At 41.0% G+C, this 22031-nt stretch overlaps 2 protein-coding genes across 3 annotated transcripts in view; one reads left to right on the top strand and one right to left on the bottom strand.

The window, feature by feature from the left end:
• LOC108575563 (nuclear migration protein nudC) overlaps window positions 1-2404 on the top strand; it is a 117760-nt gene extending 115356 nt beyond the window's left edge. The window contains 3 exon segments of the mRNA XM_017938384.1: window positions 1101-1295; window positions 1844-2046; window positions 2134-2404. Of these exon segments, the coding sequence (XP_017793873.1) occupies window positions 1101-1295; window positions 1844-2046; window positions 2134-2185 (450 nt within the window). The 3' untranslated portion in view covers window positions 2186-2404.
• Window positions 2405-2490: 86 nt separating this feature from the next.
• LOC108575625 (plasminogen) overlaps window positions 2491-22031 on the bottom strand; it is a 28673-nt gene continuing 9132 nt past the window's right edge. Inside the window, exons 2-10 of one of the 2 annotated variants that reach the window (XM_017938466.1) lie at window positions 5781-5877; window positions 5435-5556; window positions 5246-5347; window positions 5028-5161; window positions 4733-4863; window positions 4461-4660; window positions 4248-4382; window positions 3414-3638; window positions 2491-3312 (exon numbers count right to left, since the gene is read on the bottom strand). In XM_017938466.1, coding sequence (XP_017793955.1) covers window positions 3019-3312; window positions 3414-3638; window positions 4248-4382; window positions 4461-4660; window positions 4733-4863; window positions 5028-5161; window positions 5246-5347; window positions 5435-5556; window positions 5781-5877 — 1440 coding nt within the window. In that variant the 3' untranslated portion in view covers window positions 2491-3018. The remainder of the gene's footprint in view (window positions 3313-3413; window positions 3639-4247; window positions 4383-4460; window positions 4661-4732; window positions 4864-5027; window positions 5162-5245; window positions 5348-5434; window positions 5557-5780; window positions 5878-22031) is intronic. The other variant, XM_017938467.1, reaches the window with a different exon arrangement.

Raw genomic sequence — 22031 nt, 5'->3', positions numbered from 1 at the left:
TACGATCTTTCTTGCCTTTTCGTTCTCGCGACGAGAAAAGACGAGAAAAGACACGGTGGATCTCTTTTGGCGAATTCTAAATCTCCCAAGGTCCAACGCTTGTCGAAGGCTGTGCACCGACGGTGGATTTCCGAAATCCAAGGCCACGACGAACTGGAGCACGATGATCTGCAACGAGATCGTAATCGTGAGAAGGACTGAGAGGGTAATCGTGCGGAACCACGATCGATCCCATCGTCGGACGAATGAATCGTGCTATTGTTGCGATAGACTTCGCTCTGACGTTTCTGCACGTCTCGAGAAAGATCGTTATTTTCAGATTGAGCAAAGACTATCTTGATCTTTTCGATGGATCTGTAGATGGAGAGGGGGAAAAATGAGTCACCGATCGGATTCGTGTACGTAGGTGCCTATTGTCGAGTCTTTCATGTCTGATTAATTCTTATCTGATGGGGTGAATAGGAAATATCCAGAAAAAAATTGGACAAAAATTGCTGAACTTGTCAAATTGTGAAAGAAAAGAAAGAGACAGTGTGTGGTTCGTTTCGAAATGATTCTGGCAGTTTGGAAAGAACAAGATTAAGACGAAAGATCGAGATGATAATTTGTTTAGTGATGGATCGAGGTAAAAATTGTTCGGCAGAGATTTTCGCGTAGATAGGTTTCAGTAGGAGAAGAAAGCTTCGTTTTTGAAATTCTGAACAATCGTTAAAGCAGAAATTTCAGAAATTTTTTTAAATGGGAAATAAAATAGAGAATATGCAAATTAGAAGATAGAAATATATTATGGGCTAGAAATTTGGGATCGTTCATCAATTTACACAGGGAAATCTGGACAATCTTGAAAGGAAAAATTTGGAAAATTAAAAGAAATGGGATATATGCAAATTAAAATATAGACGAACGTCACAAATTTTCTGCTTTCTCGTTTAATATTTCAGTGATCGACAGTAATATTCTACCACAAATTTCCATAACAAAAAATGAATCGAAAGTCTGAAATTTCCCACTCGTTTCGTATATTTCAACTCTGAAATATTTAAGCGAAGATTCCAATCGAAATGGAGGCGCTTGATGGATCGATCGTTCTCTAATTCCAGATCAGAGTGCCGCTGAAAGTGAGCTTCTCAGCCAGGCCCAAGGACGTGGTTGTCTCGATCACGAAGAAGCACCTGACCTGTGGAATCAAGGGCCAACCGGCGATCCTCGACGGCGACTTCCCGCACGAGGTCAAAGTCGAGGAATCCACCTGGGTGATCGAAGATGGAAAAGTGTTGCTGATCAATCTGGAGAAGGTAAGTGAAATTCCACGTTTCTCTGTCCCAAAAACGGCCTTGTGTCCGAACGAGGAACGCTCGACGATGCTATCGTCGAAGCTAGCGTGACTTTTGACCATAGGTATCAAACACCGCGAGAGAATTCACCGGTCTTGACGTGGCCATGAACGATCAGAGTACAACGTATAGAGAGTTTGGCGAAGGTTGAATCGTGACTTCTTAACGAGCGACTCTTTGCTTGATATCTAATTGACAGGATTCGGTGGCATTGTTGGTATTTCGATAATTATTCGATCTTTCGTTCAGGCGTCTCACTCTTGATCCTACGTCTATCTCACCTAGAGATTCTTTATCGTTTCCACGCAGGATTGTGTTCGATAGGTTTCTGTTTACAAATGTTTCTCCGCCGAGTAGGCTCGATTTCGAAATGTCGAGTAAGTAACACCTTCGCATTTTTTCTTTCTTCGTACAATTAACAATTGGACTACAGAGACACTTGAAACGCACGCGGCACACCTGATTCGCAGCCAGCTAAATATTGGAAAACGCTCGACTTTCCTCCGCAGGTGAACAAAATGCAATGGTGGGCGCACGTGGTGACCTCTGACCCCGAGATCAGCACGAAGAAGGTGAATCCAGAGCCGAGCAAGCTGTCCGACCTCGACGGTGAAACGAGAGGCCTGGTGGAGAAGATGATGTACGACCAGAGGCAAAAGGAACTAGGACTGCCTACGTCCGACGAGCAGAAGAAGCAAGACGTGATCAAAAAGTACGGGAGAACAGTCACGACCTCGTTATAAATCATCGCGAACTATTCAGACAGATCTTGAACCGCTGGTAAATTTCATTTTTGCAGATTCATGGAACAACATCCGGAGATGGACTTCTCCAAGTGCAAGTTCAACTAGGACGGATCCGAATGGCAAACTGATAGATTGGTCGAACGTTGAGAGATATTATTGAGAGCAAATTTGGTTAACAAATCGGAAGAATATTTTATCGATGCATCCAGCCAAGCGAGATCCAGCGAAACCTCCTTTATGATATCTCGTTAATCGTCACTGTGGGCGTCTCGACGTTTTCTCTGCACCTAACTTTCGAAACAGTTCGCCGTGAGATTTAGGAAAAGGCGGTGTTACGATTCCCGTGGAAAATGGATTCCACGAGAAAAGAAAAAAACAAAAAATAATGAAAATAAGGATTTACAATTAGTTTCTTTGTGACAAGTTCGCTTCGATGGTTTCTTTGCCGCCTATCTTTGAACCGTTCCGTTTGATCGCTGGTCCGAGTGGAGCAGGAACAGTGTCGAGTTGCACAAATATATATTATAAATAGTGTACCGTATGATTTCTTTTTCACATTGCGTTTCCTATCATTGAATAAAGAGTTTAGAGAAGAAGAAGAAAAGAGTTCACCCGTTATACGTTGCTTTCGTTGAGAATTTGAAATCCAGTTGGAAATGATAGAAATCGAACAAATTGTTTCGTTTTATTTTATCGTCGTCTGTTTTATAAAATGGTATTTTTCGTATGCAAAGTGATGTTTTGTATCGGTTAGAAATAAACAGAGTAATAAAATGACATTCGTTTCAAGAGACGCATGGCAGTCAGAATGATTACTCCCGTTCTTTCGATTTGAATTACGGTTGAACAGCGTTCTTAGCGTTAGTACGAGTCCTCCGGACAGTTAGCAAGCACTGAGCACAGTGATCGAAGCACACATGATGTGTCCATCGAAGGTTTCAATGAAAATCGTCCGTTTCTCTGATCACTCTGCTGACCCAGCGAACGTAATTCGACATTCTAGCGTATATCCCGAATTTTCCACGTTTTCCACATCCCTCGCCGAAACTGGTGATGCCGAAAATCGTCCACGGATGATCCGGTCTTCGCGGATCTCGACAGAGAAGCGGTCCTCCGCTGTCGCCCGCGCATGAATCTATTTTTCCACGTCGATATCCCGCGCAGAACATGTTCTCCGTGATCCTGTAGTCCACGTAAACGCCTCGACACGCCTCCGTGGATACTATGGGTATCTGGGAAATTTTAAAAAAATTGTTTCATTTTGTAAAGAAGTTCGACGTTGAGAGAAATTGTAGGTTCAGATTAATTACGGCGATACGCGGATGTAACATACCCGTGCCTCGTGAAGAACATCGGTACCGAAGTCGTCGGTGACTCGGGACTTTCCCCAGCCAATGATGGTGCACAGCTGATTGGCAGGTAGAGGTTGGTTAGCCACCGGAAGGCAGGCGAATCCTCTGGAAGGTGAGGTTGTCAGAGTGACAGGAAGACGAAGCATCGCAACGTCATTGTCCACTGTGTCGGCGTCGTATTCGGGGTGTATCGTCACTGAATCCACCTGAGAGAGAAAGCGAGGCTTGTTTGAGGAGATTCGGAATGTGTTTCGGTTTGAAAAGTGCTCGGTGCGCTGGAATGATGGAGTACTTGCAATGTTGAGATACTTGAGTTAGAGAAATATTTGGAATATTAGCTTTGAGGAATTCTTATGTTCTTAAATTATCGAAGTACTTTGGAATGAACGAGTACTTTAAGTATTGGAGAGTTCAAAATTAATGTATCTGGATCTAATGACTACTCAGAATACTGAAACACTTGAGAGACAATGTTGAAGTACTTTGGTACTAAGTGTGCTCAGGCACAAAAATGTTACTTTGAATGCACGAGTACTTGGAGTATTGGACTTACTCAGTACTGAATGAGTTAGGAATGCACGAGTACTTGGAGAATATTGACTTGCTACTGAAAGTACTCAGAGTACAAGAATTCTACTCTACTTTGGTACTAAGTGTGCTCAGGCACAAAAATGTTACTTTGAATGCACGAGTACTTGGAGTACTGAACTTACTCAGCACTGAATGAGTTAGGAATGCACGAGTACTTGGAGAATATTGAAACACTTGCTACTGAAAGTACTCAGAGTACAAGAATTCTATTGAACGATAAATACCCTTAATTCCAATTCAGTGCCCTCTTTCACCGTCAAATCGTGTTCTCCAATTCGAACATAAAGTCGCTTTCTGATACAGTGTGCCGCAGTTAGCACCCATCTCGGTGAAACCAAGGTCCCTCCGCAAAAAGCTTCCTGCAAAAATGATGTTATTCTTAACAAATTAAGTAAATCAATTATTGACGATTGCGCTTAAAATATTGGAGAACTTACACGGAATCTGTTCAATACGGCAACTTGCCAGGGCCAGCTTCCAGGAGTCGACGGACGTCCACCGATGATCTTCGTGAAGTAAGATAGGCGATAACTTTTTTGATTGCTCGAAATTCCGCATTTCCAGGCGTGGAAATTCTTCTCGGGAATGAAACTGTCGACGGTGTTGGGATTTAGCTCGAACTCGTCTAACACGATATCTAAATAGTTAGAGCTACTGTATTCTTTCGAGAAATAGCGGAGAATATGGGATTTATTTCTACTTAACTCACCGTCACCGTCTTCTTCGTGGCTTCCACGGATTTTTCGATGAATCCATCTTTGGCAGAAGCTACCCTCGACGTAACAATAGGCGCTTTCTCTTATCACGTCGCGTTCGCAGATTCCGGGCTTCTTGCACCACCTTTGATTATTTATTTGCAAATTATAACACGTGAATATTGATAGAAAATTAATACAAAAAATAGTGATCTAATAAAAAAGAATTGTTTAATTTAGTTTTCCAAATTATTATTTATCAGGATTTGATATTTTTATTTTTTGCGGAAGTTGGTGTTAAATATTCACCTGTGACGTTGAGTGGTGCACAATCTTGTGCAAGGTGACCATTTACTCCATTTCCCGTAATATCCTACAGCCTGGTCTTTGATGTCCTTGCCTCTTCGTTTTCCGTGTCTAGGCTCTGCTTCCTTTTTAGGCATCTGATGTTGTACATAAGTAACAGTTGCAAATTTTTAGCGTCCTACTGAAGTATTAATTGCAAGTGAAAATTGTTGAAATTTTACCTGCACGACGTGGAAGTTTTCCTTTCTCCTGTGCCCTCTTCTTTGACGCTGCTTGCATCTCCTCCACCTGCTTTTTCTATTATGCTGGCAGGACCTTTCCTCCTGCAAAAAATTCAGTGAAATCGTAAGAGTCTCCATATATCCTTTAAAAATAGTACTTCTTAAAAGAACAAAGATTTGAAAACTCACCCTAAGTATCGTGTTCCCACATCGTTTCTTCACCCGACACCTTCGAACTCTGTTCTGCGTGCAATGGCGGTCGCATACGCTCCATTCGCTCCAGTTCGTGAAATACGACAATTTCGTGGATCCTGTAAACGTGTCATTTTTTATTTCAATGTTCAACCTTTTTACAATTGTCAATTTATATTCTCCTTTGAATGTTAATCGTGACTTTTATCGGTAACTACTGTTTTCGAAGATGAAAAATTGACAATTTTCAAACTAATAAATTAGGATTTTGAAATGACTAAATTAGGATTTCTAAGGCTGTCCTTGCGCGAAAATAGTGTTCCATCTTTAATAAATAACTCACTGTTCTTTGGTAATTGCTCCACAACAGAATCTTGATCGACGACGCGTTGCCAGCTGGTCCCATTGTTCCCGAAGCTCGCGAACGTCCCATTTCCACTCTAAAATTAGCACAGAGAGCAACGTGTAATTAATCATCGACACCTGAAAGGGAGAGATCGCGAACGTGACTCGGTATTAACGATTCTTCCCCCCTGTTCGCAAGAAAAAAAAAAACACCATCCACGGATACAGAAATATCTACATTGCAAAATGCTCTCTCCTTTTTCCTCTCTTTCTCTCTCTCTCGATGGTGAACGTGGACAATGGCAAACTGGACGTGGATAAAACATGGAGCGATACTGTACGAGGGAAAGCAATTGCCTGGCGTAGTACGTGTCCGTCACGTAGGCAGATCGTTGCAAAAACGACCTGAGATTAACAGCTGCGCGCCGAACTAATAAACGCGCGGCGGCGTGCTCGCGCGGATTACAATTGAACGCGTTAAGTGTCGCGGCGATTTTCGTAATTCGCTCGGTGACACTCTTCGGACGTCTCGATACGAAGGGAAATCCACTTCTGCGCGATGTTTCGACTGTGACGAGATTAGGTTTGTTGCGGTGACTTATTTTGGCTTCGTTCTAAGGTAGAAATATTTGTCATTTTAAAATTAGTATACTTTAGGGAAAAAGATGCGAGTCTATCCTTTGGTGATGAAATTTCGTTGGAGACCAATAAAAATTGATCTCGATTTAGCATCCAGGATCGACAGATAATTAAGAAATTTTTCTTAAATGGTTTCGTTCTAAGATAGAAATATTTTTCATTTTAAAATTCACGTGTTTAGCGAAGATGCGAGTCTATCCTTTGGTGATCAGTTGGAGAAAAATAAAAATCGACAGATAAGTAAGGAATTATTTAAAAAATTAATTCGGTCACGAAAGGGGTAAATTTAAAAAATTAGGATTAAATCGTGTCTGTCCTTTGGTGATCAGTTGGAAACCAGTAAAAATTGATCTTAATTTAGTATCCAGGATCTATAGATAAATAAGAGATTTTTTTTTTAAAGGGTTTAAAATTCAGGCTAAATCATTAGCTTGCCGTTATTTTGTAATGAACAGCAAGTAAAGGAGGATAATAAAGTAGAATTTGTATAATTCACTCTAGAATCGACTCGAGAATATTTCGTTCCACAAGTACTCGACTTACGAACATCGAAGCTTGAAAAGAAACCGTATCAATTGTCATTAGCCTGAAATATTTCGCTATTGTATTGCATCCTTAACGACTGGTACGTCAACGAGGAATGGTAAAAAAGCGGGCAGCGCCCGTAGGACAAGAAAGCCAATAAAAGAGCGATCGAGTTGTTGTGAGAGGCTGAAATCGTGGTAAAAACCGTGGAACAATTACTCGTTCTTAAGCAAAGAGTTAATAGACTAGTCCTTGCTAACATTGGCTGCCGGCCGTCTCGGATATCGTTCAGCATTCCCCAAGGCTGTAACGTTCAGCATGCGGCACTAAACTCAATTTGCCGGCTCGTAAATGGCACCGCGACGTAACCGCCGGCGTCGCAGTTGCTCAATGTCACCGCGGAGCTTTTAAGATTTGGCCAAGTCAGGAATTTTTTGCTTATCTTGTTAAACGCGATCGCCGAAAGAAGCGAGACTTGTGTCGAACGAGAACGAGGGAAACGTTAGGTGTAGTCGCTGTTTTTCACCGATTTCCTTTCAATTTCCAAATGTACCAAATTTAATACCATTAATTTCTATTTTGTCGGTAATCTAACCTCGCCTGTGGAATGTACTTTTTATATTGTTCCCTTGGTTTTGTTTCTTTTTTCTCGATATTGGGGACCAAGTATTTCTTTCTCAGACCTCAAGAGTTAATAGTTTAGTAATGAGAGTATTATTTGAAGAAGCGTGTGCAAGAAAATTTGGACAATTCTTGCATTCGAATTTACTTAGCAAATAAGAGATTCTCCGCTCTAACGCACATGTTATGCGAATTTACTATAAGTTACCCTCCTTTCGGAGATTTAATTCGAAGGATATTTTCGATAAACGCAGCCTCGTCGATCAATGAAAATGGAACTGGCACACGCAGATCACACCCTCCTTTGATCCAGCCCACGATGCTCATTATCCTAGACAATAGACGGAGCAAAGCAGCGACGACGTTACCTCATCCAGGTCGGCCGTCTTGGGAAATCTAATATCGGACGGACGATATTCCGCAGGGTGGATCGCTCGCTATAAACCGTCTAATTATCCTTCCTCCAATTTGGAAGTAAAAAAGAGCACTCGAGACAATAGACCGGTGACGTCATAACGCGCGAAGGTGATCCTCTTTTCGCGAGTTGATTTCTTTCAAGATTTCCTCTCTAACGCGTTACCATACACCTAAGACAATTCTTCGTACTTTCTTTTTCTTTCTCTGACCTGGATTACTAACGTATTACAATTCAAATTAAAAATATATTCTAATTAAAACTGATATATAATCGTTGAAATTTCTGAGAGTGGAAGTTAAATTTCTTCCCAGAGAATAATGTATTGAAATGTGAAATTAACGAAGTATTTTATTTTGTGTCTGATATGAAAAGAAAAGCTGATTTGAGGTGTGGATGCAGTTTTAAGAGAAATTTGCTGAAATTTACGAGGAATGATTTTTTGGTATTTGTTAGAAAAGAGTTAAATGTAAATCGAGACGGAAAGTGGATGTAATGTTGAGAGAAAATTAATCGAATTCGATGGTTTTGGTAAAGAAGTCGTGTCAACGCGATACGAATCACCGAGACTCGCAACAGTCGCGTTGGGTTCATTTAAATGAGGTACAATAATTTCGTTGTTCCCCTGGAGTTTATGATGTCGTTAATTCTGTCTCTTGAGCGTATGCGACCCGGGAGTTCAGGGTTAACGATGTTCACGTATTGTACAATTAATTCCTTCGAAGCAGGTTGCAAAAAGGAACAGGTTTCTCGTTGATTTCCTTCCTCTCTGCAAGTAGACCACGCCTCGAATTTTTTCCTCCTTTTAGGTAACTCCAATTACGATCTTCCGATAATTGTAATTCTCTTTTATGAACGTTTTAAATTTTATAATTTCTCATTTCCATGCGAATTTCTAAACTGAAATGAAAGTATCAATGTGGAGAGGTATAGTAACCGATTAATCCGTTGAAATACAGTTTTAGAAGAGAAAAGTCTGCGAAATGGCAGAATTCGTCTTTCAGTCGTCGAAGTTACGTCGAGAGAGTTGAGAGAGATTTCATTTCTGCTTGTTAGGTTAACGACGATAGACGTTGGATCGATAAAATTTTCAATGGGCCGAGGACGCGTCGCGAATGCGAAGATATTCAAAGCATCGAAATAATTCCGGCAATCGCCCCGAGGCCAAATTCGTCGCTTCTTCCGCGACACGGTGGTGGAAGAAAAAGCAGACGGATGAAACGAGAGAGTTCCTCTCCGCAGGGACAAGCAGAAGACGCGTGGAATTTGTATGCGCCGCGGTGGACATGGCCAAACTAGGCTGAAGTCCGCCGGTGTCTTGCATCTCCCCGATGGAATCGCAAAAACCGCGTGCCACGCACCGGAGCGAACGATTCTTGGGGATGGACAGTGACGAAAACTGTCTTTGTCGAGGATTTTCGATAAGAAAAAATTGAATTTTACTCTCTGTGGCCCGAGTTTTTTTTTCGCTCGCCAGAAGATTCGTTGAAATTACGGTTGATTCAGATTTTACATTTCGACGAGAGGGGCAACGATAAATATTGAATTATTCCAAAGAAGTTGGCTAGTAATAGTAATGCAATAAAATTAGAATTGATTACAATTTTAATAACTAAAAATATTTAATTATTAGAAATATACATTTTGACGAGAGGAGCGAGAATAAATATTGAATCACTATAAAAAATTGGTTGGCAATAATGTAATGCAATAGTGCAGCAATAAAGAAAAAATAGAAGTTCATCCTTTATGATTCGATTTTTCTTTATTCGCGAGAAGAAAAATTATGGTTGATCGCAATTTCACATTTCTATGGAAGGAGCAAGAATTAATGCTGAATTATGATAACGAAAAAAAATACAGATAAACAGATACGCAAGATTCAAGCCACGAAAGGGTTAAAATTGATAAAATTTTACTACGAATCGATCGAGAACGTAATGCGATCGAAGAAAGGCTCTCTGTTGGTCGCCAGAGTACGGAGAATTCCGTGAGACCGTGCAGCAAATGATTCACTGGCATTACGTATGCAACTTTAATACCGTTTCGCATTCGAAGCATCCCTGAACGGCACCCTACCAAGACACATTCCATCGGTGTTCACCTGTGCGCGTTTGTCGGTGCTTTATGCTCGCGTAACTGTACTCGAGCACGTATGATCGTTTATTTTGTGGAAATTGAGGGACGTGATTCGATTCACGCGTGTCTTGGATCCTTTCCATCTCGGAGTTTGCGATTTATCGTTGGGAATTAAGTGTGGGCGGATGGTTTAATAAATTCAACGATGTCCCGTGGGAGGTGTGTTGTAAATATTCATGAATTATGCGAATCTAGTAATAAGCAGTCTACTATTTTTCCTTCTTCTTTTTATTCTCCTTCGGGAAAATTGTAGCTTCTAGTTCTAATAATAATTTAACCCTTTGAGGACTGTGATATTATCATTATGATTGTGTATTAATTATTTGGTTGAAATATTTGGTTAACTAAAGTATCCTGTGCCTTAAAATAAACGAAACATCTCAGTCTGCAGGTTTACTTTCGCGTGTTGAAATTTAGTAGGTACTCAAAGGGTTAGAGTGTCCCTTCGTAAGTACGAAAGGTAGTGAATTTCTTATTTGGGCTAATAACATCCATTAAAATTTAATTGTGTTTAATTTCTTCTCTTCTAGCATCGAGTCATTCGCGACACAGATTTCACTTCACCTTCAAATTTCACAAAAATCGATCATATTTGCTACAAACTTTCCATCTCAGTCCTCGTTCATTTTCACCTCGCTACCCCAGAAATTCCAGTCCTCCTTTCCAACACAACTACAAACCACAAACCCTAAAATTAATCGAATCCTCCTCCCCACCCACCAATCCCAAACTAGCAAGTCACATTACAACCCAAGATCTACCACATCAATCCACAAGCACACCGTCACCGTAACCCAGCAACTTCATCCACCTCCCAAAATCATTCTCCATCCCACCAGCAAAAACTCCCGTACGCGAAACAACTGCATCCTTTCTCCCCGCATTAACAATCCAAAAAGCACAATTAGCCACGAGGTACACCGGTCTCCCGAAAAAAAAAAAAAATAAAGAAACGATCGAGAGTGGGCATTTTCGCCGCGAGAGATCTCTCGGAGAAGAAGGGTGGATAAGAAAGGGAGAGGGAGAGACGGGTGGAAAAAAGGAAGCGCGCAGCAATGGAGAAACGGCGACGACGGCCATGCCGAAGAAGATGGATAAGGTTCGGAAGCAATGACATTCGTTTCGCGGGCTGACGCCCCGACTATACCGTAGATGGTAGCGCGGCCGGAGTGTCCAACGTCCGAAAATGGCCGGTGATTTCTTCGCAGCGGCTACCGTGGATTTAATACTCGCGGTCGGCCGCGGCGATGGAACGCTCGCTATGGCGAGATCGCGGCCTGATTTATGTGCTGGTGCGCGCGATCCGAAGGCCAAGGTCCTCGTCCACCTACTATGGTCAGGATGACGTCTGCTCTTGGGCGACGCGACGTCGCGTAAATCGTGCCGCGTATATTCGCTCTCCATGAGAATTCCGCGAACAGGGCGACGTTGTCGCTGCCCCAAGCGGTACGCGTCTGATTTTCCTTCGATTAATCTTCGAGACGCTTAATTGCTGTCGGTCGGTCTTTGTCCAGATGTCGTTCCACCGTGAAACAGATTTTGTACGGATCGAGAATGGTACGGGGGAATTTTTCACCTTTTAACTGTGACATGCTTTGACCCTTTATAGACGGAGGAATTGGTTTGCCTTGCTTTCGCTGCTGGATCTATGGGTTTGAATGGAAAGTAGCTTTGGTGTTTGATTTTTATTGGATTCATTTCTGTAAGGCTTTAGTTGCTGTTGGTGAAGCTCTGTTGAGATGTTTCACGTGGAATTTAAACCTTTAACGCGACATACTTTGACCCTTTATAGATGGAGGAATTGGTTTGCCTTGCTTTCGCTGCTGGATCTATGGGTTTGAATGGAAAGTAGCTTTGGTGTTTGATTTTTATTGGATTCATTTCTGTAAGGCTTTAGTTGCTGTTGGTGAAGCTCTGTTGAGATGTTTCACGTGGAATTTAAACCTTTAACGCGACATACTTTGACCCTTTATAGATGGAGGAATTGGTTTGCCTTGCTTTCGCTGGAGGATCTATGGGTTTGAATGGAAAGTAGCTTTGGTGGTTGATTTTCATTGGATTCATTTCTGAATCTTTGTCGAGATGTCGTTTCACGTGGAATTTAACCCTTCAACTGTGACACACTTGGACCTTTTATAAAAAGGATCGTGATTTTATGTTACTTTCGCTGAAACGAAAGTAGCTTTCGTTTACTCATTTGGGTTAGAATATTGTAGTATCGTAATTGTGAGGATGAGAGAGAAAGCGGGCGACGAGCGACGATAGCCAGGCCCAAAGGGAAAATCCCCGGCGACAAGAGGCTCACGGAGGGCCTGGCTATAAAGTACGGCGTGCGAGGGATGAAAGGGCACAGTGTGTTTGAAAAAGTCGAGAGGCGTGTGTCAAAGCCCAATGTATCATAGTTATTCTTATATTTTGCTAATAAATATCTATTTATATTTCTGATCTCACAATATTAGTTCAGCTAGGACAATTTAGGGTTTTTTTCTTCTGGGAAAAGCCGCATTTGGAAGTACGGTTACAAGATGCAGATAGAAAATGCAAAAGGATTGTGTAGCTTTAATATTAACATATTTTCCATTTGTAAATGAAATACCATTTTCTACTTGAAGTACCAAATCATATGCTACCATTCGTTTATTGTTGGAACCCTCAAACAGACTGCAACACACGGCCTTGAGTGCCGCAACATCAATCGGTGCCGATTCTTGAGAGTTTAATTTACGACCTCGCTATATCGTGGCCCCAACTATACGTAGAAATTTCAGTAGAAATTTAAGAAAAATTCAATACAATTAGGTGTGATAACGATAACTGATAAAAATTGCAAATTACGTGCACGCTCCATAAGTTTGTAGTAGTAACTCCGAAGCAAGATTTATTTCACACATGCAAACCATGTACTCCAGCCAACTAGATGGAAACAATTCGCAATATTCACTTATTTGAACAGTTACCGCGCAGAATGCAACAATACATCAAATGCTATATCTCTTTAGTGCAACAGTAAATGTGACATGCTCAGCACACCCATACACATTTACATTCCTCCCACAGTTAAAGGGTTAATCACAAAATTCAATTTCCACTCACTCTACCCTCTAAATTCAAATGTCAAAAAATCCTAATTAAAAAGAATATGAAACTCTACTTCCATCGATAATGCAACTTAAACCGACTACCAGCCAACTTCTCGAGTCGCAATTAAACCACTCCACTATTCTAAACAATACTCCACCCCAACACTTCTCACAAAACATATTCCCACAATTTCCACCTCTAAATTCAACAAACAATAGCTACTACCGAAACAATACCTCAAATGGCTCCGATCGAGCCCAGACAAGCGACAATACGAATCTTATTAACAACCACCCGAAAGACTAATTGTGACGGTTTTAAACGAGGCATACACGAAGACTATACGCGAATTCTACAACAGCCTAGCACAGCCCCTTGAATCTTTTTGGGTTGGGTTCGAGCAAGGAACGGTGTGGTCACGGTACACGCTCTTGCAGGCCCGCAGAGTAAATGTCATTGGAGGCTTTTTAAACGAAGCGTAACAGCGGCGTGACTGGATCGCCACTGTTCTACCACGTTACGCGACATTTGTTTAATGCACGCTGGCAATTTGTATTCCTATTTATACGCCATGGTACATGCATAGAGAGTGTAGCCTGTTTGCATGGAGATTTCGATGTCTCAGCGATAAAGTGGCTATTGGTTTCCTCTCTCACTCTCTCTCTCTCTCTGTGGGACATGCATCGATCTGATTCGCGCAAAACGGTCGGGTTAAGGAATTGAAGGACGATCGTTGTGACTGTGTGTATGTATCGAGATATTATACGTGGTCGTTTTACGATCGCCTTGTCCGCGACGATTCAACGGAACGGCTCTCGTCATGCGACTCTCGTCCCTTCCGCGAAGACTTGCAGCATTTTGCGAAAGAACGCGCTCGAACAACGTCTTTGGCTTAGCGATCGGTCTGTCCACTCATCGGCAGATTCCACTTTCCGGGGACTGTGCGTAGAGCTGTTACTAGGAGGATGTTTTTTAGGTTTTTTGGGGGATTTGATGGTTTTCTTGACCGTATTTAATGCTATGGGACGTTTTTTGATACTATGTAACGAAATGGGATTTGAAAGTGACAATTGGATTTTGTAAGTTTCGTTTTTTTTATTTATTTGTTACTTTGCTATTATAATTTTTAGTAAATTGTTCATTGGAAATAATGATCAATTTTTATTTCGTCCGTTGGAATGGAAAATTATGGTCAATCGAAATCTGTTTGATTCTAGTAAGCAGAGAAAAATTGAAGAAAGCGCTCTAAATTCCTCGAAAGATTCTAACTTCTACCTTCCGTATCTAATTAGTTTAATATAAAAGCAATACGAGTCAAATGCGTCGCTAATTACTTAACAGTACATTCAGCGTAAGGTCTATAATTGAAAAAACAAATGTTTCAATCACACACGATTAATATTTAGACACGTGAAATAAAATGAATATGTTTACTTACTTGAACCAGAAATGTTAATATTGCAAAAGTTTGTAAAACACCTTGAAATTTTTTATCGATTTTAAATTGTTACATTATTTGCGACACGTATTCCACGACAACATTCCGAGATGTAAACTTCGAGTGGATTCGAATAGAAGAACGGCAAAGAGATTCATAGTTCGAATTTACGAGAAGCGAATAGACCATTCTCTGGAAATTGTGTTCAACATCGAAGTTGCATAATGGAAAAATACGATTTTCCAGCAATCTTCTGTCCGAGTGGATTATAAAGTTTCGAACTTTATTATCGGATAATTTGAAACGCAAGCCTGCGGAAGACAGCCTCGAACTGCACCCATTGAAACGGGCGCAGCGTTTCACTAGCCTTAAGTGCGCCGCCAGTTAAATTTGCATCTCTTTAGTTTTACAAAAGCATGTTCCATGCTGTCTCTCTCTCTCTCTCTCTCTCTTTCTGGGTCTGTTTGTCGTGAGCAAACTGTGAAAGCGAGAGTACAAGAGAATCGACCTATACAGCGAACTATGTAAAAGACTTTCCAAATCGTTGCACAATCCATTTTTTTTTTTTCGATTTTTCTCCTCTTATCTCGGAAAGAAAATTCGTTTTATTCTGGTTTAGAAGAGGGAGAAATATTCTCGAGATCCAGAACCAGTCTTTATCTAAACAACTTGCAGGGAGCGATTTAAAAGTGTACAATTTTTTGAAGTATTTGTTTCTGTCAATTTTCTTACCGGAATGTTAGAGATCTTTTGCAGTCTTTGGAAAAGTGGTAGCATAAGTTTTGAAGTTGCTGGACCAATTTCGAATGAATTTCTAAAAATATTGAATTTATAAAATATTAAATGCTAAAAATTTATGGGTATTTTTTGTTCCAAGTAGAGAATATTTAGAATTACAACCCTTGAGAAACGGGTGCTATTGGAATAGCTATATCTTTGTTACTTTTCCTTATTTCTTAACAAAATTTATACAGTTATTACATTGAAGTATGCTCTCTTGAACGACTAAAAGGAAACTTTCGTAACTTACATACTTTCTTCAAAAAAAAATCGCAAAGATGGGAGCATTTTTCAACCCTCAAACTTTTACCCGAAAAACAAGTTGTATAAAAGTGCCTATATCGTTGTTATTCTTTAATATTTCTCAACAAAAATTATACATATATTAGACCAAAGTATACCTTCTCTAGTGACAAAAAATTAACGTTCATACTTTATTCACTTCTTAAAAAAAAAATCACAAAAGTAGGTATATTTTTGAAGCTTCAAACTCTTCCCTCCAAAAACAAGTGCAACAAAAATACCTCTATCATTGTTATTCTTTAATATTTCTCAACAAAATTTACACAACTGTTAGACCAAAGTCTACCCTCTCTAATGCCAGAAAACGAACACACAACCTCATTCACTTCCTCAAGAAAAAAAAAAAAAATCACAAAGATAGATGCATTTCTCGTTCGCTTAAGCCTCGTCCGGCGAGTTACGTTCTCCAGGCGATTTGCAGTGAAAAACGATAACTCTGAACTATTGCCCGTTGCTCGTAGTCCCGACACGGAGCGCTTAAACGTGTCACGTGTCGGAAGAACGTCGCTGAACGAGACTCCCACGGAATTTATTGTCCGCTGCAACGGTAGCGCGGCCGCTTGTTTATCGCGTCTCCTGTAACTTCCACGTGCATCTCTTCGCCCTTTCCTCTCTCTCTCTCTCTCTCTCTCTGTGCAATATCTTAATGCCATGATGAGATCATCGCGTGATTTACTGTCTCCCTTGTGCAATGAGGAGCAACACGCTGTTGTGTCCGCCCACTTTGGCGGAATCTAATGAAACGATTCGTATCTTCTTGTCCGGAATATGCGGAATACGAGCGAGAAAGAAAAATTCGTATTTCTTTTCGCCATCGTGGGTTAAAAATATGGGACAAAATATACGATATCTGTGTGAGTCGGCGAAGATCGGAATTTGTGAACGTGTACAAATTCGGAGACTTTCAGAGACGTGTTTACGTGTGCGTGCGAGATTCAGATGTGTTCAGCGAGAGATTGCTCGGTCTCGTCGAAGGGAAACGATGTAAAAATAGGCTTTCTTGACAGCTTTAGACTCGTGCATTTGTTTTCCCGCCGCTGTCTGCCGCTGGAAGCTCTATTACCGCGGCCAACTGGGCAACTTTCTTCGAAAATCTGTTTCGAGAAATTAGACCTTCACCGAACGAGCACGTTTTCAAATATTTAGCCTCGTGTAGCTCTTCTTCCCGAGTTCAAAGATGTTCGAGACCTAGCAAGCTTGTGTATCGTTTTTAGAAACGATCTTGTAGATCCTAGAACAGTACGGAGGTGGTTTACGAAGTTGGAAAGCTGAGGATTCGAGCGCTGAAGATGAGCTTCGTTCTGGAAGGTCTTTAAACTTCCATCTGTTCGTAGAAAATTATTTCGGTGAGAGAAGGGAAGATTTTCGTTGACAAGAAGTTGATAAGATGAGCAGATTCGTACGAAATTTCCGTAACTTCTTATCTCCAACTTGCAGTGCAACGTTTTCTCGATTTATCGCAGAAAATTCTACGCAGAAAAACGCATCTCTGTCGACAAGGTTGCGCAACTCATCTCTTCGAAAGAGGAAGAGCAAAAACGCAATAGCAGAATAAAGTGAGCAAAGATGAACTCGCTGTGACAAGTATACGTCTTGGTCGTCGGGGAACGTCCAATCAGAGTCATGTTGAAATCATGTTCCGCGGCAAATGAGATGATAATTGATTCGTCGAGGTTGACGCTCGTTCCTCCTCGCTCAATTTTGCCGGTTCGGTTGGTTTGTTGGTTCGGAAACACGCGGCACACGGAGACTTGTTCGCTGGAGAAAAAGTGCCGGTATTTCTGGCTTGGCTATTAACGAGGCTTAATTCGCGGGATTAGTTCGAGCTCGAACCGTGAAACCGTAAAGCTGGAGGAGCTATCGCGAAGGAGGAAGGCAAGTCACCTGCCTGAGCTTCTTCAAGGAGAGAGAAGTCGTTGAAACGTTCCTCTTGTTTTCTCTCGTGCGAACGTTTGCAACGTCCGGTCTTGAGACGGTTTACGGCCACGGTTATTTCCGGATCGCCCCGTCGCTCTTCATTAAACCGCGTTTATCTCCGCGGAACGAGCCGCGAATCGCGGGGGATCGGTTCGCGGAGGCCGGTGAAGTTGTTGAAGCTTTCGTTGAGAGAAGACCGCCGAAAGCGCGGCTATTTGTGGAAAGCGGGTGTGTTTGTATTCGAGAGAGAGCGAGAAAGTAATTGAGTGGAGAGAGGAGAGAGCTTAATTGAGTAGAAAGAGGAGAGAGCTTAAGCGAGAGAGAGTAATTTGGTAGAGAGAGAGAGAAAGAGAGTATGTAATTGAGTAGAGAGTTTCAATGAGAGCTTGAAAGAGAGAGATTGAGTGCGACAAAGGGAGTATAGATGATAATAGCGTTGAATGTTTGCAAATGAAGAGCGATAGCTGAAAATAAAATTTCTATTTCCTCTCTGCAGCTATATTTATTAATAAAAACTTGGCAACGTTTCAGAAATGAATGCAAACAATTAACATAAAAAGATCGCTAAACTCGTTCTCTATTTTTCAAACTCCTCGGTGCATACGTATAATCTCACGAAAATGACTCTTGCACTACTACTAAATTCCAAAAAACAGCACGTTACGAAATAGTGACTAAAGTCAGGCTATCAAGTACCATTTCTCACTACCGATTGATCTCTGCTCCCGACAATTCCACGCGATCTAATCTCCCAACTCAACTCCATCCAACTTCCCTAAAACTCGTACGTCCCGCGCACCCTTGTACCTTTAACCATGTGCCAGAAATGTGTCTCTATTTACTCACAAAACGTCTCTTTGCTCCTCCGAAAAGACAAACACATCTCGAGAAAGACTGAATGAATCTTTCAATGAACCTAAAATCCAACTTCTTCCTTTATCATTACCTCGCATAAAAAAGAGAATAAAAGAAGAATACGTCTAAAAACGTGCTTTCCCTCTCGCGACGTTTCATTTTACACTCGCGCACACGATACGCGTTCGCCGGTAGCTCTCCCCCTATCTCATAAAACAGTGGCTCTCGTGGGACGTTTATGGTCACGATGGTATTCGAGATCCATTACCCGAGTTCCACTATACGCGCGTATGCGTTTCGTCGTTCATTCAACGGCCGTCTGTCTATTTCACGTCCGTAAATTTCACCCGCGCGGTTCCCACTTCGCGACTACTCCTCTCCGCCCTTGGTCTCTCCCCTAGCCCCAGAATTTACGCTCGCATTCGCGCGGAGGAAAAGCCCCGCGGTGAAAAAGTGGCGGTGCGTTACGACTGGCCGTATTCCAGATACCATTCTGGCCGCCGCGCCGCTTCCTCGTGGATCCGTTGGAATTTACGGTGTGATTGTCGAGGATCGATTAATGGCACGTCGGAGAACCGGCGGCGGTAAATGTTCGATGGATTCGTAACTACCTCTTCAAGTGGGCCCTAGTAGCTTCTGTTAGAATTGTACCAAGTGTGTTGCCATTTACTCTGGCGATCATTTTCGGAGCTTTCGCTGCCATTAATTATTCCGGAGTCGAAATGTTTCCAGTGGAAAATTTATCGGGTGAGAACAGTTGACACTTAACGGACGGGTCACGTAATTTTACGTTTTTCCATTCTGACTTCCTAGGACGGCCCACGTAGATTTACGTGTTTGCTTGAATTTGTATTACGCTTCTCTTAAAAGATGCCCGGAAACCGAGGAAGACAGAGAAGAAACAACCCGTCTGTTAAGTGTTAATATACAGGGTGTTTTTGAATTTCAGAGGAAGCTTCGTTTATGAATAAATGGTCTACGTTTAAATTTACTGTATGTGCTATTAATCATTTGGAACTGTAAATGTTTGGAGTAGAAAATTTATCGAGTGAGAATAGTTAATATACAGGGTGTTTCTGAATTTCAGAGGAAGCTTCGTTTATGAATAAATGGTCTACGTTTAAATTTACTGTATGTGCTATTAATCATTTGGAACTGTAAATGTTTGGAGTAGAAAATTTATCGAGTGAGAATAGTTAATATACAGGGTGTTTCTGAATTTCAGAGGAAGCTTCGTTTATGAATAAATGGTCTACGTTTAAATTTACTGTATGTGCTATTAATCATTTGGAACTGTAAATGTTTGGAGTAGAAAATTTATCGAGTGAGAATAGTTAATATACAGGGTGTTTCTGAATTTCGTAGGAAGCTTCGTTTATGAATGAATGTATCTTACTTATGTCTACGTTTAAGTTTCAGTAGGTACTATTAATCATTGTAAAGTCTAAATGTTTGGAGTAGAAAATTTATTAGGTGAGAATAGTTAATATACAGGGTGTTCCTAAATTGGTGATACCATTTGATTAAATAAGTCCAAAATGCAGAGTAATAGGAAACTTGGTTTCTGAATGAATTGATCTCGCTTACGCCTACGTTTAAATTTCAGCGAGTACTTACTATTAATCATTGGAAAGTGTAAATGTTCGAGTTGCAAAATTTGTCGGCCGAGAATATTTCGTATACAGTGTTTCTGAATTGATGGTACAAACTGATTAAATAAGTCGAGAATGTAGAGTAATATCTTTGTACAGGAAGCTTCATTTCTGAATTAATGGATCTCACTTACGCCTGCGTTTAAATTTCAGTAAACACTATTAGTCATTCCAAAGTCTAAATGTTCCAGTTGCAAAATTTATTAGTCGAGAATAGTTAATATATAGAGTGTTTCTAAATTGATAGTACAACCTGATTGAGTAATATCTTTTTACAGGAAGCCTCGTTTCTGAATAAATTGATCTAACTTACGCCTACGTCTAACTCTCAGCACTATTAATCATTGTAAAATCTAAATGTTTGGAGTAGAAAATTTATTAGTCGAGAATAGTTAATGTACAGAGTGTCCATGAATTGATAATACAATCTGATTAAATAATTGAAAAATATTGGAAACTTCGTTTCTGAATTAATCGATATCGAAGATTCATCGAGGATACACGCACTTGCTTACGCCTACCTCCAGCAAATATCGCTGCGAACTACCTGCAATTTCATTTTACTCTTATCACGTTAGATAGCGAAGTGTAAAAAGTGAAACAAAAGTAAGATCCAATATTTCTGTTGAATCGGTCGTAATCTTATCACGTTAGATATTGCAGGATAAAAAAGGGAAAAAAAGAGTGAAAACCAATATGCCTTGAAATGGTAAATTCGACACAGATGAGTTTTTACTTATACAGCCACGTTAAGTCCTCTGTGCTCGATGGGAAAATTATTCACGCACTCGAACATATGAAAGCAGGAAATCCTTTGGAAAACGTTCACAGAATCGTAACTACACCTCGATTTATTCGGTGAAGAAACTTTGTGTGAAAAAATGTCTTACTCTACATTTCCTCCTTAACACGTCGACTGCCACGCCAGATTTAGGTGTTTTGCTCAGGGGACCGCAAGAAAATTTTCGTCATTCTAAGATTTTTTTATGCTTTATTATTTTTATTTTTTAATTCAAAATAACGTCTAGTTAACTGGTGACGTTCAAAATTTTCAATTATTCTAAACACTTGAGTCACTCCGGACACCGATGACCACCGTCGACGAAACAATCTCCTGTCAAAAGTGACCAACGCGTTAATTTCTTCGTTTAAATTCACCAGATCGGACACAGTATTCTCAAGAATTTTTCACGAAAGACCGTCGTTCGAATTAACGAAGGTGAAGTAACAAACGACGGGAAATTTCCCATATCTCCGAGACGAACTCTTTTACACGATGTTTAGAGACGATAAACTTCATTTCAATTTCCACCGGATTAACTTAGCGAAAGTGACACTTGTACTCCAGCGTCTAATTAACGTTGACAACGTTGCTCGAGCTAAATCACCGGAAAAAATTCTTCTACGCCTGGATACGAACTTCAAACGCCACCAGTGCAGTTTTCAATTTTTTCTCTCTGAATTCGGAACCCGTGAGACGTGTGCGATGGTAGGAGTAGATAATGGAGAGCAACATTAGCGGCTAATGAGATCGATAATTGAGAACGGCGATCGCGTGGATTGGAGGAACGAGACGCGGGTTCTCTCTCTCGGAGCGAGCAGCAAGGCGAAACAGCTCCGTTTGTAGAACACGGCGGCGGTCGTTTCGCGGGAATCGTTAAATCGGCCGTGCAGAAAACGAGTTGTATTTAATACACAATATTAATGAGGGCAGTTCTTTGTGCGCGGGCAAGTTATACCGGAATAACTCGTTCCGATAGGTTCCCACTTGGAGCTGAACGATTGCTAAAGCCCGCGCGAGTAAAGGTACAATGTCACGCGTGTTGCGTACGCCAATTAACATTATCCATTAAGTTTCTTTTTCCGAGAAATCAATCGTACACG

The sequence above is a fragment of the Habropoda laboriosa genome, unplaced genomic scaffold (assembly GCF_001263275.1).
Source record: "Habropoda laboriosa isolate 0110345459 unplaced genomic scaffold, ASM126327v1 scaffold186, whole genome shotgun sequence".
Lineage (NCBI taxonomy): Eukaryota > Metazoa > Arthropoda > Insecta > Hymenoptera > Apidae > Habropoda > Habropoda laboriosa.
Note: the sequence above shows the minus strand (reverse complement) of the source record. Positions and strands in the feature narration are given on the sequence as shown.